The 12,789-nt window shown below is 45.9% G+C and overlaps 1 protein-coding gene across 1 annotated transcript in view; it reads left to right on the top strand.

Annotated features, from left to right (window-relative positions):
• Nucleotides 1–11,897, top strand: part of AKR1D1 (aldo-keto reductase family 1 member D1) — a 41,373-nt gene extending 29,476 nt beyond the window's left edge. Inside the window, exons 3-9 of the mRNA XM_081212268.1 lie at nt 1,053–1,169; nt 3,345–3,422; nt 4,023–4,145; nt 6,832–6,941; nt 7,433–7,598; nt 9,327–9,409; nt 11,519–11,897. Of these exons, the coding sequence (XP_081068394.1) occupies nt 1,053–1,169; nt 3,345–3,422; nt 4,023–4,145; nt 6,832–6,941; nt 7,433–7,598; nt 9,327–9,409; nt 11,519–11,561 (720 nt within the window). The 3' untranslated portion in view covers nt 11,562–11,897. The remainder of the gene's footprint in view (nt 1–1,052; nt 1,170–3,344; nt 3,423–4,022; nt 4,146–6,831; nt 6,942–7,432; nt 7,599–9,326; nt 9,410–11,518) is intronic.
• The last annotated feature ends 892 nt before the right edge of the window (nt 11,898–12,789 follow it).

The following is a 12,789-nucleotide window of genomic DNA, read 5'->3' as shown; positions in this document are numbered from 1 at the left end:
AACACCGGTTGGGAAACACTGCATTAGAGAACACAGGGGGGTGGGTTTCAATTTCACGGCAGCATGTGACCAGGGAGTTAACATAGATGTTAAATAGGAATGGGGCTAATAGGCATCCTTGTCTAACTCCTCTTTGGACTGGGATTTCTCTAGAGAATCTGCCGTCCTGTGCAAGTCTTATCTGGAGGGTATTGTTCTCATGAAGCTTAATCATCAGAAGTAATAACCTTCTGTTAATACCCATATTGGCCAATTTGGCCCAGAGCCTACTCCTGGATACAGAATCAAATGCTGCCTTTAGGTCCACAAAGGCTGCATATAATGACTTTTTCCAATGTTTCGCATACTTATAGACAAAGTAATCTAGCACTAAGCAGTGATCAATGGTGGAACGTCCGGATGTAAACCCTGCTTGTTCAATTTCTAGCAAGTAGTTATGATCTAACCATTCACATAATTTTAGGCATAGGTGTTTTGTATAAAGTTTACAGATCACATTCAGGAGACTAATTGGTCTATAATTGGATGGCAAACACTCTCGTGACCTAAAATTCCTTTTGTTAGATACATCAGTGTTGGGGTTTAGTTTGGCCCAGCAGGTCTAATTTTGGCTATGAGGCAATTATCTCCAGAGCTGTCCCTTCATATATGAGATCACGCAGATAAAGTCACGGGTTCAAAGGAACAATCAGGATACTTAACGTGTGCTCTCCAATTGGGAACTCCCAAGTGCAGCCAATCCTTGCCAAGACAGGAAATCACCATGACATTAAGCCATTTTTCAGCAGGAATCCTGAGCTGAAGCAAAGGAAAAATGGATCATCTGACATCTTACTGCTGTTGCAATTATTGTTCATGGAAAATTCCATACCCTCTGAAAGAACAGTTTTTGTTGTAACCTTGCTATTTATAATGGTTTTCCAAGTGTAGCTGCCTGTGGTTAACTTCGGTCAACATGCTCTTGCAATGCCATATTTTCTTCGTTTCAGCATTTAGCTTGTGGTGAAGGTTCTATCACATTTATTTATGTTTTCTTCCTCTTCTCCCTCAAGCTGTGGAACACATGTCATCCACCAGAGCTGGTGCGTCCAACTCTGGAGAAGACATTGAAGACCTTGCAGCTTGACTACGTTGATCTCTACATTATTGAGCTGCCGATGGCTTTTAAGGTAAAGAGAAAAGTTGTGTTAGAGCTCCTCCTAGTGTTCCAGTCTGAACTGGGAAGAATACCTGGAGTAAACTTCACATTTACAGGTAGAGAGGCCACTGACTCACCACCCAAAATACCTCTCTCTCTCTCTCTCTCTCTCTCTCTCTCTCTCTCTCTCTCTCACACACACACACACACACACACACACACGGAGGCAGATTTGCATATAGGGTAAGTTGCACACACTAATTTATAAAAACATAAATTTGCCATGAATTTTTTAATTTGCCAAGCAAAGCGAGACCTTTGGTTTAACGACTTGCTCGTTCAACGTTCTGTCTGTAGTGTTGGCAAGCAAGGACTGGAGAACATACAGCTTTTGTGTAGAATATGCATTCCTTGCAAACATACAAGCAGGGTATGAGGGGAGGCAAAGAGGAATTCCTTTAGGCAGATCATTCTTTCATGTTTGTACCCTCAGATCTTGACAACTCCGTGGAATTTTTTTCAGTCCTTTCCCTCTCCTCCCGCAAATCCCACAACGCTCCAAGAGTCATTTCAAAGGGCCGAGCTACACATTACTAAATTCACTCTTTTTAAAAAGCAGGCTTCATGCTGACACTTTTCTTTTCATGGAAAATCCCAGTTCAATGCCATACACCCAGTGCAGATCAGGGTGTGTGTGTGTGTGTGTGTGTGTGTGTGTGTGTTGGTTTCCTGCTGAAAAACAACTCTCTGGCTGCTATGTAGTAAACAGCACCTATGGGGACACATAGCCTGGTATATGTGTATAGGTGGGATAACAGAGAAACCAGCATGCTTGTACATGGGTTCAGAGTAATGTGTGAATGAGCATAGAGGGAAAGGCATGCAGGCATCGGCTGCTGGCCAGAAAAAGGATATTGCTGTTATTATTGTTATTTTGTGTGTGTGTTGTTTTAATGTATTGTATTGTAAATTGCTTTGGATATAATTTTGATCAAAAGGCAGAGTGTAACTTGTTAAAATAAATCAGATGTCACTTGAAGCCCAAGCCCCTTCTTGGGAATCAAGGAAGCAAACTTGCAAAAGGCAGTTTGTTTTGTAATGTGAGATCTCTGAAGACCACTGGAATTTCAGAATGAAATTTGGTACACGTGTTCAAGCAATGAAGATACATTTCAGCTTCAGATGACAAAGTTCAACCTCCATGTCCATTTTCTGTTAACCTAAGTACACATTTCTTCTTATATGTGCTTTCTTTCCAATTGAATCACTTACCACCTTCTTCTACACATATCTTTCTATCTTTCCAAGAAGTCCCAAGGTAACCACTGCCTTTCCCCTGGAAAGTAAAAAACAGAATACCGTATTTTTCACCCTATAGGACGCACTTTCCCCCCTCCAAAAATGAAGGGGAAATGTGTGTGCGTCCTATGGGGCGAATGCAGGCTTTCCCTGAAGACTGGAGAGCGAGAGGGGTCGGTGCGCACCGACCCCTCTCGCTCTCCAGGCTTCAGGAAGCTATACGCAAGCCTTGCAAGCCCGGTGGGAGCTTGCTTCTCCCCATCGCCAGCCCCACAAGCTCGGGGGATAGTGGGGAGGCGGAGCGCCGTCACCCCGCTATTCTCCGACCTGATCTGGAGGCTGGCGGGGGGGGGGGAGAAGCAAGCTTGCTTCTCCCCATCGCCAGCCCCATAAGCTCGGGGGATAGCGGGGAGGCGGAGCGCCGTTACCCCGCTATTCCCCGACCTGATCTGGAGGCTGGCGGGGGGGGGGAGAAGCAAGCTTGCTTCTCCCCATCGCCAGCCCCATAAGCTCGGGGGATAGCGGGGAGGCAGAGCGCCGTCACCCCGCTATTCCCTGACCTGATCTGGAGGCTGGCGGGGGGGGGGGAGAAGCAAGCTTGCTTCTCCACATCGCCAGCCCCATAAGCTCAGGGGACAGCGGGGCAAGCCGCTGCCCCACGGAGGCTAGAGAGGCTGTCCCTGAAGGCAGAAGAGGGAGACGGAGCGCTCCGTCTCCCTCTTCTAGCTTGGGGATGGCTGCGCAAACCTGGGCGGGAAATAAAATTTTTTTCCTTGATTCCCCCCCCCCCCCCAAAAGCTAGGTGCGTCCTATGGGCTGGTGCGTCCTATAGGGCGAAAAATACAGTACTTATGTATTGTGGATTTCTCTTCCACAAACATATTTGTGTGTGTGTTTTTCCCCTCAGCCTGGAGAGCGCATCTACCCAAAAGATGAAAATGGGAAATGGATGTACCATGAGACAGACCTATGTGCCACTTGGGAGGTGAGTAGATCTGAAGCTGCTGTGGGACCATCATCTTTGCATCTCCTAAGGCCAGGTGTGGGCAGACTTCACGCCCCTTCCTCTGTCAGAGATCCTGGCCAGCTTACCTGGTTACCCTTATCTTCATTTTTCTGGCCTGAGGCTGCTGAACAATGTCAAGTAGGTCTGGATTTTGACACTGCTCTACTTCCTCACAGTGCTCCCAAGCTAGCTTTGCTTTGGAGAATTGTGGCTCCATGAAGACTACCCCAGATAGAGCCTTATTTTCCCCCTCTCATCTGACCTTCCCATCAACACTCTATTTCACTTTTCTGCCTATTAGTTTTTTCCTTCTTCCTTTCCCCCTTTCCCCCTTCTGCTGTGGAGATAAATCACTTCCTTGTCTTTCCTTATTTAAGTTCTTGAACAAAGGCTATTTCTTCAGCAAAGTCTGCCCCCTCCAGAAGCTTCTTGGCCTTCTCCTGTCCTCCTCTACATCCTGGCTCTTTCCTCACTTAGTTGCTACTGAGTCCCCTCCCTCCTTCCCTCCCTCCTTGGGGAATTGCTATAAATCTTCTACTCGGCTGCCTTCCCACTGTTTTGCCTGTTTTATTCCGACAGGCTTTGGAAGCATGTAAAGACGCAGGGCTAATGAAGTCCATTGGGGTGTCCAACTTCAACCGTAGGCAGCTGGAGATGATCCTCAACAAACCAGGACTCAAGCACAAGCCTGTCAGCAACCAGGTAATGGGGACGTGCAAAGTGAGGCAGTGACATGAGCATGCATCTTGTTGCTTTCACATCATCTGACATGCACTGTATGCGTTTGGCACTTGGGTGACGTATCAGAGTACCAAAGCATCTTGTATGGACCATTCTTACGATCTTGTAGCTGCGCCATGGCGGCTGTGCTCTGCTTCCAGAGTCAGAGGCAGTAATGCTCCTGAATACCAGCTGCTGCAAACCAGAGTGCGCTCTTATGCCCAGGTCCTGCTTGCGGGTTTCCCACAGCCATCTGGTTGGGCATTGTGAGAACAGGCGGCTGGACCAGATGGGCCAATAGATTGGTCCAGCAGGCTCTTCGTATGGTCTTATGCTGAGGGAACTACCCAGTGGGGAGCATATTCATGGCTTCAGATGGCTTAGTGTATGAGTGGTTAAGTAATTTCTGACATGGGACATAACGATCTTAAACCTGCCCCACTCCAGATCATAAGATGCAAGGCCAGTATCAGATTGTTGTGGGGCCCTTTGGGCAACAAGAGTAGCACTGGGCTCACGTTCAGCACCTCTCCTTCCTCCTATAATCACACCCCCTACCAACCCCCCCCCCCTAAAATACATCTTACCGAAGACTTCTTCCCCCTCTCTCACAAATGCACTCATGTCTCTTCTTCCACTCATCTTTCTCTACCTAAATATGTTGCATGTCTTATCCAATTTTACAATTATATGACTCTATGAGAGCCCACCTAGTATAGCATCTGGTTCTCACAATCAGATCCCTATGAGAAGCTCACAAATAGGATCTGAATGTGGCAGCCTTCAGCCCACCTTTGATTCCCACTTGTGGCACGGTAGACCTTCATTCATTCAGACACCCTTACTTATTTTTCTCTCCCCACCCCCACTCATTTCACACCAAATCCATATCACACAAATCATGCACCTCCAGTCCTCTCTCTCCCCTTCCCCACAAACTATGTATTCCCTAACTTGTCCCTATATTCATCAGTGAAAATATTTGACATGCCATTACAATAATAAGGATAACATGATCACTGATATTGTGAATTGCCATCAGCTCTTTGGAAAAGATCAGAGGAAGGAAAGAGGCTAGGAGGATGATCATAATTTTTAAATCTCAGCTCATAAACTGCAGTGAGGCAATCCTATATGACACTTAGCCTAACCTGTCTGTTTTGAGCACAAGAACACAATATCTTTATGTGGGAGAAAGAAGCGAGAAGAGCAACTACTTGGTAACTGCCTGAAGGGAGAAGATATGGGGGAAATGAGAGCTAAAAGACCTGAATTGGCTGGCACAAGAGTGAAGACTGCAGGCAGCAACAGGGCTATGTGTCAATCAGCCGGTCTCTAGGACAGGGGTGGCTAACCTGAGGGCTGCACTCAAGGTTAGTCAATCCACCAAGTGCCACATGTCAACAGTGGTCATAGCCAATCATGGATGAACTTCCCCAACCACACGTTTACCACTGTGTATACAAACTCACCCAGCCAACGTACCGAGAGTCACTGTGACCAGGTGACCTGCTCAGTTTGCCTCCGAGGTGCTCCCTATGAATGGGCAACTTCCAGGTCCATCCTGTTCTCCCTTCTTAGGGATCTTTTTCTTTAAACTGGACTTGAATTGGAGAGCCCTCTAAGCAGAAGAGACCTTAAAATGGAGGACTGTAAATCATTGCAGCCCACTCCTCTGTACATTTGGCTCCATTTCTTGTTGAATAAGAACTGTACATGAGACATTCTGGAGCTACAAAAGCTGTGTCATCAAAAAAAGCAGATTGTGGGTCCGATTATAAAAGAATAATCTAGGAGACAATGGATTTCTGAGCACTCTGCACTTTTTTGACAAAACCCACTGAGAGAATGAGAGAGAGGGCTGGAACACAGTTTTCTTGGCAACTGGATGAGGTCAGTGTGTTCCACCAACATAAGCTTACAGTTGAATAAGCTAGCCTTATTGAAGCCTTTTCTCATCCCCACTTCCAGAGGCTCCAGTTTGAGCAAAGCAGGATTTGCATGGGCTAGAAGCCGTGCTTTACTGGGACCAGCCTTGCAATAAACTTCACAAACAATAAATCAGTCCTGGGATAAATTGGGACTGCTCCATGGAATAGATACTTTTAAATCTATGAAACATTGGCCCATGTAGATGGTTCCCAGGGTCAACAAAAGTTTGCAGAACCCTGAGAGAAGCCAGTTTTCGCCTTCCTTTCTTAGAATTTTATCCCCAAACCTTTCACAGCTTTATAATGGGACTGTATTTGTGGCAAAGATATAGAGCAGGGATTGGGGACCTCTGACCCTCCAGATGTTGTGGGACTACAACTCCCATCATCCCTGATGGGTGGTCATGCTTGTTGGCCATTATGACAATTGATTGGGGATGGTGGGAGTTGTAGCCCCACAACACCTGGAGGGCCAGAGGTTCCCCGTCCTTGCTATAGCAGGATGGTTTCATGGTGTATGATGTATGGTGTATGAAGAGTTTAGTTATCCCAGCAGGTTGAAATGGTTGTGTGAAAATGAGGGGAGGAGGACCTAAGTGTTTCCCCTCCAGCAGTTTTTCCACTGAAAATCATTCCCCAGGGGGAAATTACAGGCAATTACATGTTGACTTTGTGAACAAGGTTTCTTGTTGGGCCATGTTGCCATTAACCCAGCCTTCTGCATTCTGTCTCTGCAGATTGAATGCCACCCGTATTTCACCCAGCCCAAACTTTTAGAATTTTGCAAACAACATGACATTGTCCTTGTCGGATACAGCCCTCTAGGAACATCAAGAGATGAAAGCTGGTGAGTGAGATGTTGTGTTTAGGAATATTAGAGCAGGGGTGGGGGACTTGTAGACCTTGTAGACCTCCAGATGTGGTTGGATTCCAACCTCCATCAGACCCGGCCACCATGATCGGTGGTCAGGGATGATGGGAATTGTTGCTGGAGACAACTTCACCCTCTTTCCTCTGCTGCAGGGTCACATTGTTCTCTTGCTGCTCCATCTGTTGCTAAATTCGTTTGAAATCTGTTAGCATGGTCCTCACCTGGTCCAAAGATCACCCGTATGCTACTCTCACACTGCCTGCATAGGCAAGGCACCCAGTTTAAAAATCAGCTGTATTGCACCCATATTGCTTGCGGATGCCTTCAGCAGGGCGGTTTTCAAAACCGGATAACAACTTGATTTGGTCTTGCTTCAGTCCCTTCACACCCCCGTTAGTTCTTCTTCTGCCACCAGACTGCCATGTAAGGCAAATCTAGGCTGATTTCCTTTCTCTTTCTACAACAAGGGTGAATGTGTCTTCCCCTCCGCTGCTGGAGGACCCTGTGTTAAAGGCCATTGGAGAAAAATACAACAAGACGGCGGCCCAAGTGGCGCTCCGCTTCAATATCCAGCGAGGGGTGGTGGTCATCCCTAAGAGCTTCACCGCAGAGCGCATTAGAGAGAACTTCCAGGTAAGCTTTCAAAAAAGCCTGCTCTGTGTGGCAAAGCACCTGCTGTTCTTTCTCCCCACCTCACTAGAAGGGAGCAAAGCCCACTAGCCTTGCAACCTCCGAAAGGGTCTTTGACAACAAGGCAGAAATAGCACTCCATGTCTGCAGTCTTCAAGCTGTTCAATTCTCTCTCCCCCCCCCCATTTTTTAAAAACAACTTCCACCGTTACAAAAACAAAACCAATACCGCATTTTTCGCTCCATAAGACACACTTTCCCCCTCCTAAAAAGTAATGGGAAATGTGTGTGCGTCTTATGGAGCGAATGCAGACGGGAGGCTCTGCTCAGCGCTCCCTTTAAAGAGCCGCGTGGAGCATGTGTGCGGCTCTTGGGGGCTTATCCCCGAGGAGGGAGAAGGGCAGCCCGTCAGTCCCTTCTCCCTCCTTGGGGAAAAGTCCACAAGAGCTGCAAACACGCTTCACGCGGCTCTTTAAAGGGAGTGCTGAGCAGAGCCTGGGATGCATACAGGCTCTGCTCAGCGCTCCCTTTAAAGAATCCCCCCCCCCTGCATTCCTCCTCTAAAAACTAGGTGCGTTTTATGGCCAGGTGCGTCTTATGGAGCGAAAAATACAGTGCATTAATTGTCAGCTTCCGGCATCTTCAACTTTTTCAAACCAGGGACCCGCCATGTGCTTGGGACCCACTTTCAATTTTTTTTTAACCTTATATTTATGTGATGATAGTATTGTCATTGGCATTTAATCTTGGCCAAGGATGCAACCCAGCAGTGGATCTTAGCCCACTTCCTGAAGACCAGCAAACACTGGAGGGACCACAGATGGATTTTCTCCTTTGGGTAATTCTCCTTCTGTTCTGGGAAACTCCATAATGCCTTCTTCCACATGCTGTGGCCCTCGGTGCAGTTGTACCTGCCTTTATTCCAAAATAATAAGGATCTGATGATCTGAATCTACAGCAAGCCCACCACTCTGGCGTAGGGAACAGAGTGGTTGGCTTGCTGTAGATTCAGATCTTTTCTTGGGATTGAAGCTCACTGGCTGAAATCTGGTCAGTCACAAACTTGCAGGCTAACCTACCTTGCAGCGTAGTTTTGAACTGGACTAGATGATCCCCATGCAAGTCATCAAATATCGAGTGCCCATGCATGAATTTGTCCTCCATTCTGGTTATTTAAGCAATTTACCTTATACTGAATCAGACCATTGGCTCACCTGAATCAGTATTGTCTGCATTGACTGGAAGCGCCTCTCCAGGATTTAAGGCATTCCCAGCCATACCTGGAGATGCTGGGGATTGAACCTGGAACCTTCTGCACACAAAGCAGATGCTCTGCCACTGAGCTATGGCCCTTATGGCTGCTCTCATTCCACCACAAACTTTACTATCATGTGCTGCTCATGTGATCCTTTTGCAGGGGCTGTGAGAATGAGGGTGTGCCTGCTGTCCAGCATCCATCACCTTTTAGGCTAGAGGGGAAGCTAAGGGCACAGCTCTCAATTTAAAGCCCTGGGTCTGAGCACCCTTTGTTTTGCTCCACAAAAACACGCTCTCTAAAGCTCAATCAGAGCAAACATCAATCTGCAGAAAATCCAAATTGGCAGACATGGAGCACTAAAGTCCAGAACGAGCAGGACAAAAGGTCAGTGTGGACAAGCCCACACTTAAGACACAGGCTTAGCCATCAGTTGCATAAATGTTTCTCTCTCTCTCTCTCTCTCTTTTGCCAAGATCTTTGATTTTTCCCTTACTGACAAAGAAATGAAAGAGATTGAAGCGCTGAACAAAAATATCCGCTACGTGGAGATGTTAATGTAAGTATAAATCTAGATATTCAGCATGTAGAAGCATGAGTTATACCGATGTGATAACCACAGCTTAACTGTGGGCTGGGGCCTTTCCTGATGTTTTCAGTGCAGGACCCAAAAACCCACTCTACGGAAGGAGGGAGGGCCTTTCTGGCTTTGGATAAGATTTCCCCTTTGATAGGCTGCTTCTCACACATGCATGGCTTCCACTCTCTCTGTCCCTGCAAAGGCGGTATTAAGGTACCGCACTACAGGAGGCGCCAAAAAATTCTGTAGAATGAAGGATTTTGCATTGCATAAGGCCTCACTGAAAGTTGACGGTCCCTGGCCCTAGAAACATCAACCAATTGCTTTGGATTCTTACAAGAATGTGTTCCCTATAACCCAGGGATGGGGAACCTGCTACCTTCCAGGTGTCTTGGACTCCCAATTGTCATCAGCCCTATTCAACATGGCCCATTGCGGGATGATGGGAGTTGTAGTCCAGCAACTTCTGATAGGACTTAGGTTCCCTACCCTGCCATAAACCATTCACCAGACAGTGCTGGTAGCTCAGCTCCTTTATGCTCTTAGGTCCATCCAGACTAGCTGCAGCTGATCTGTCTTCTTCATTACATGGATTGGGAGCTCTTAAGTCAAAGCATTGTCCTCTTGCACAAGACAATGTGCTTCCTTGCCTTAAGTAAGCTGGGGACCACAGCTATGCTCCAGTTTGCTGGCAGGTTCCTAACATGGCCATTCTGTTGATCCTGAAACATGAGAACGTCCTCCATGTGTTCTAGGAAATGTGGAAAGTTGGTCACTTGCAATGCAGCTTTAGGAGCCCATGGTATTGTATTACATTTGGCTAGCTCTTGCCCAAGGACTTGCACGACTGAAGTCTGCAGCGAAACAGCCTTGGCAAAACAAATGCACCAGTAGATGCCAGCTTTAACATCATCACTCCCAAGACTCCTGGAAGCCAGTCAGGACATTAATGTCCCCTTACATAACCAAACCAAACTCATCCAGGTTTGAGTCCCAGCAGTTCAATTAGAGGGTGCAGCCAGGTTTGAATGGGCTGCCTGCCAGTTCATAGTGGAGGAGGGAGAAAGAGGCAACAGAAATGAGAGCCAGATAAGTTTATCCTTTGCCGGCTCAAGGAATTGGGATACATGCAGGGTTTGGCTACACTTTGTACCACATATAGTCAGGGAATTATTAGTGAAAATCAGATGTTTAATCTTAATAACCCAAACTGACCCATGTTTTCTCCAAAAGCCAAGCACTTGTGCTTATCAAGACACAATCTTTGAATCTGAGAGGGCTTTTTAAGTAAAATCATCTTTTTACATATGAATACTTACTCTAATGGATCCTTCATATTGCAGGAGGCCTGTTTGTACCAAGTTTTAAAGCATACATATTAAGCACAGATCACCTTTTCTGTTCAAAATGGTGTATTTAGTTCTGTGTGGGGACTTCTGGAGGCAACAAATTGCCATACTCTAGGGATTTGAAAATGTTCTCCACCTACCTTCCAGTTAAAAGAAAACATTCTGGACTGCTTGCAACTAGGGTTGCCACCTTTGGTCAGCCAAAATAAGGGACAAGTCCACACTTTCCCTTAAAATAAGGAACCACCCCTTATTATAAAGGACAGGTGGCAACCCTACTTGCAATACTTGAAGAAATAACCCTTGAAATACAGTGGTACCTCGGGTTACAGACGCTTCAGGTTACAGACTCCGCTAACCCAGAAATAGTACCTCAGGTTAAGAACTTTGCTTCAGGATGAGAACAGAAATCGCGTGGCAGCGGGAGGCCCCATTAGCTCAGGTTAAGAACCGTTTCAGGTTAAGCACGGACCTCCGGAACAAATTAAGTTCTTAACCCAAGGTACCACTATACATAAAATATGATCACTTCAGATGTTTTGGACGACAGCTCCCACAATACTCTACCACAGACCACAGCTGTGACTGATGGGAGTTGCCACTCAAAACATCTGAAAAGGTCATAGATTACCCCTTCAGTAGATCATACCAATAGCAAGCCTGAGTTCAAGGGATGTTGCTGTTGTGGTTATTTATGGTGTTAGCTGCCACTATTAACTGTGACTTCAATTTGTTTCAGGTGGCAGGACCATCCAGAGTATCCTTTTCACGATGAATACTGAAAATGGTGCATCCACTACCGTGTGCTTGGCTTTAGTGATCTTTGTTCCTTGTTATCTTTTAGCTTTGAATTTAGTAACAGCATCATTGTAATCTTTCTGCAAGTCCCTAGATTTCTCCTATGCCAACCCTCCACAATTTGTCCAAGATAAATCTGGATAATCAGGGCCACTCAGAAGAGTAGTTTCAAGTCAGTGTTCAACTGCCACTATTATTGCGATGGAGGAGAGCCAAGGTGTTGTGGTTTTTGTTTCGTATAAGACGGAGGATCTCTCTTTGACTTGCTGTCTCAAATTTTTGTCTTGTGTAACAAACATTAAAGAACATTTTCGATTAAATCTCTGATGAACTTGAACAGTTGGATGCAAGGTTAGGAAACATAGTATGATGGTGGCAATCATTCAAAGCAAAACTGGATGTGAAATTTGGAGTAGCTTACTTATAAAAAAAGTAATCTTCTAGATCAGAATGTTCCTTCATTGTATGTTTTTTTGGCACTTGTGCCCATCTTATGTGAATATAAAAGGACTTATGGACCAAAGCCACCTTTGGCTACACTTTAGAGCAGGGCTGGGGGACCAATGGGCCTCCAGTCACTTCTGAACTACAACTCTCATCATTCTTGACCACTGGTCCTGCTAGCTAGGGATGATGGGAGTTGTAGTCAAAAAACAGCTGGAGACCCAAGTTTAGGAAACTCTGGGTTATGCAGTCTGGAGCTGATGGGAATTGTCCTAATAATAATAATAATAATAATTTATTATTTATACCCCACCCATCTGGCTGGGCTTCCCCAGCCACTCTGGGCGGCTTCCAAAAGAATATTAAAATACTGTGATACATCAAACATTAAAAGCTTCCCTAAACAGGGCTGCCAATGACATTTGAAGGGCCACAATTTTCCCACTCCTGCTTTAGAGTGAAGGCAATGGTTAATTATACAAGTGGTCAGAGGTGGTGCCAGATGGGTGTGGTCAGCATGGGGCCCTCAAAAACCTTTCAGCTCCAGTAACCTTTAAGCAATGCCAACAATCCAGCTAAGAATATGGGTTGTTCACTTGTAACATGTAACGTTTTTAATATGCAGAAGTAAAATAAGTCACAGTAGCCTTTTAAATAAGAAATTGTTAAAGTTTTAGATATATAAAAAAGGATTTCAAGTCCATGTTTGGAGGAGGAGGAGGAGGAGGAGGAGGAGGAGGAGGAGGAGGAGAGGAAGATTGCTGTCCT

The sequence above is a fragment of the Podarcis bocagei genome, assembly GCF_964188305.1.
Source record: "Podarcis bocagei genome assembly, chromosome: 10".
Lineage (NCBI taxonomy): Eukaryota > Metazoa > Chordata > Lepidosauria > Squamata > Lacertidae > Podarcis > Podarcis bocagei.
Note: the sequence above shows the minus strand (reverse complement) of the source record. Positions and strands in the feature narration are given on the sequence as shown.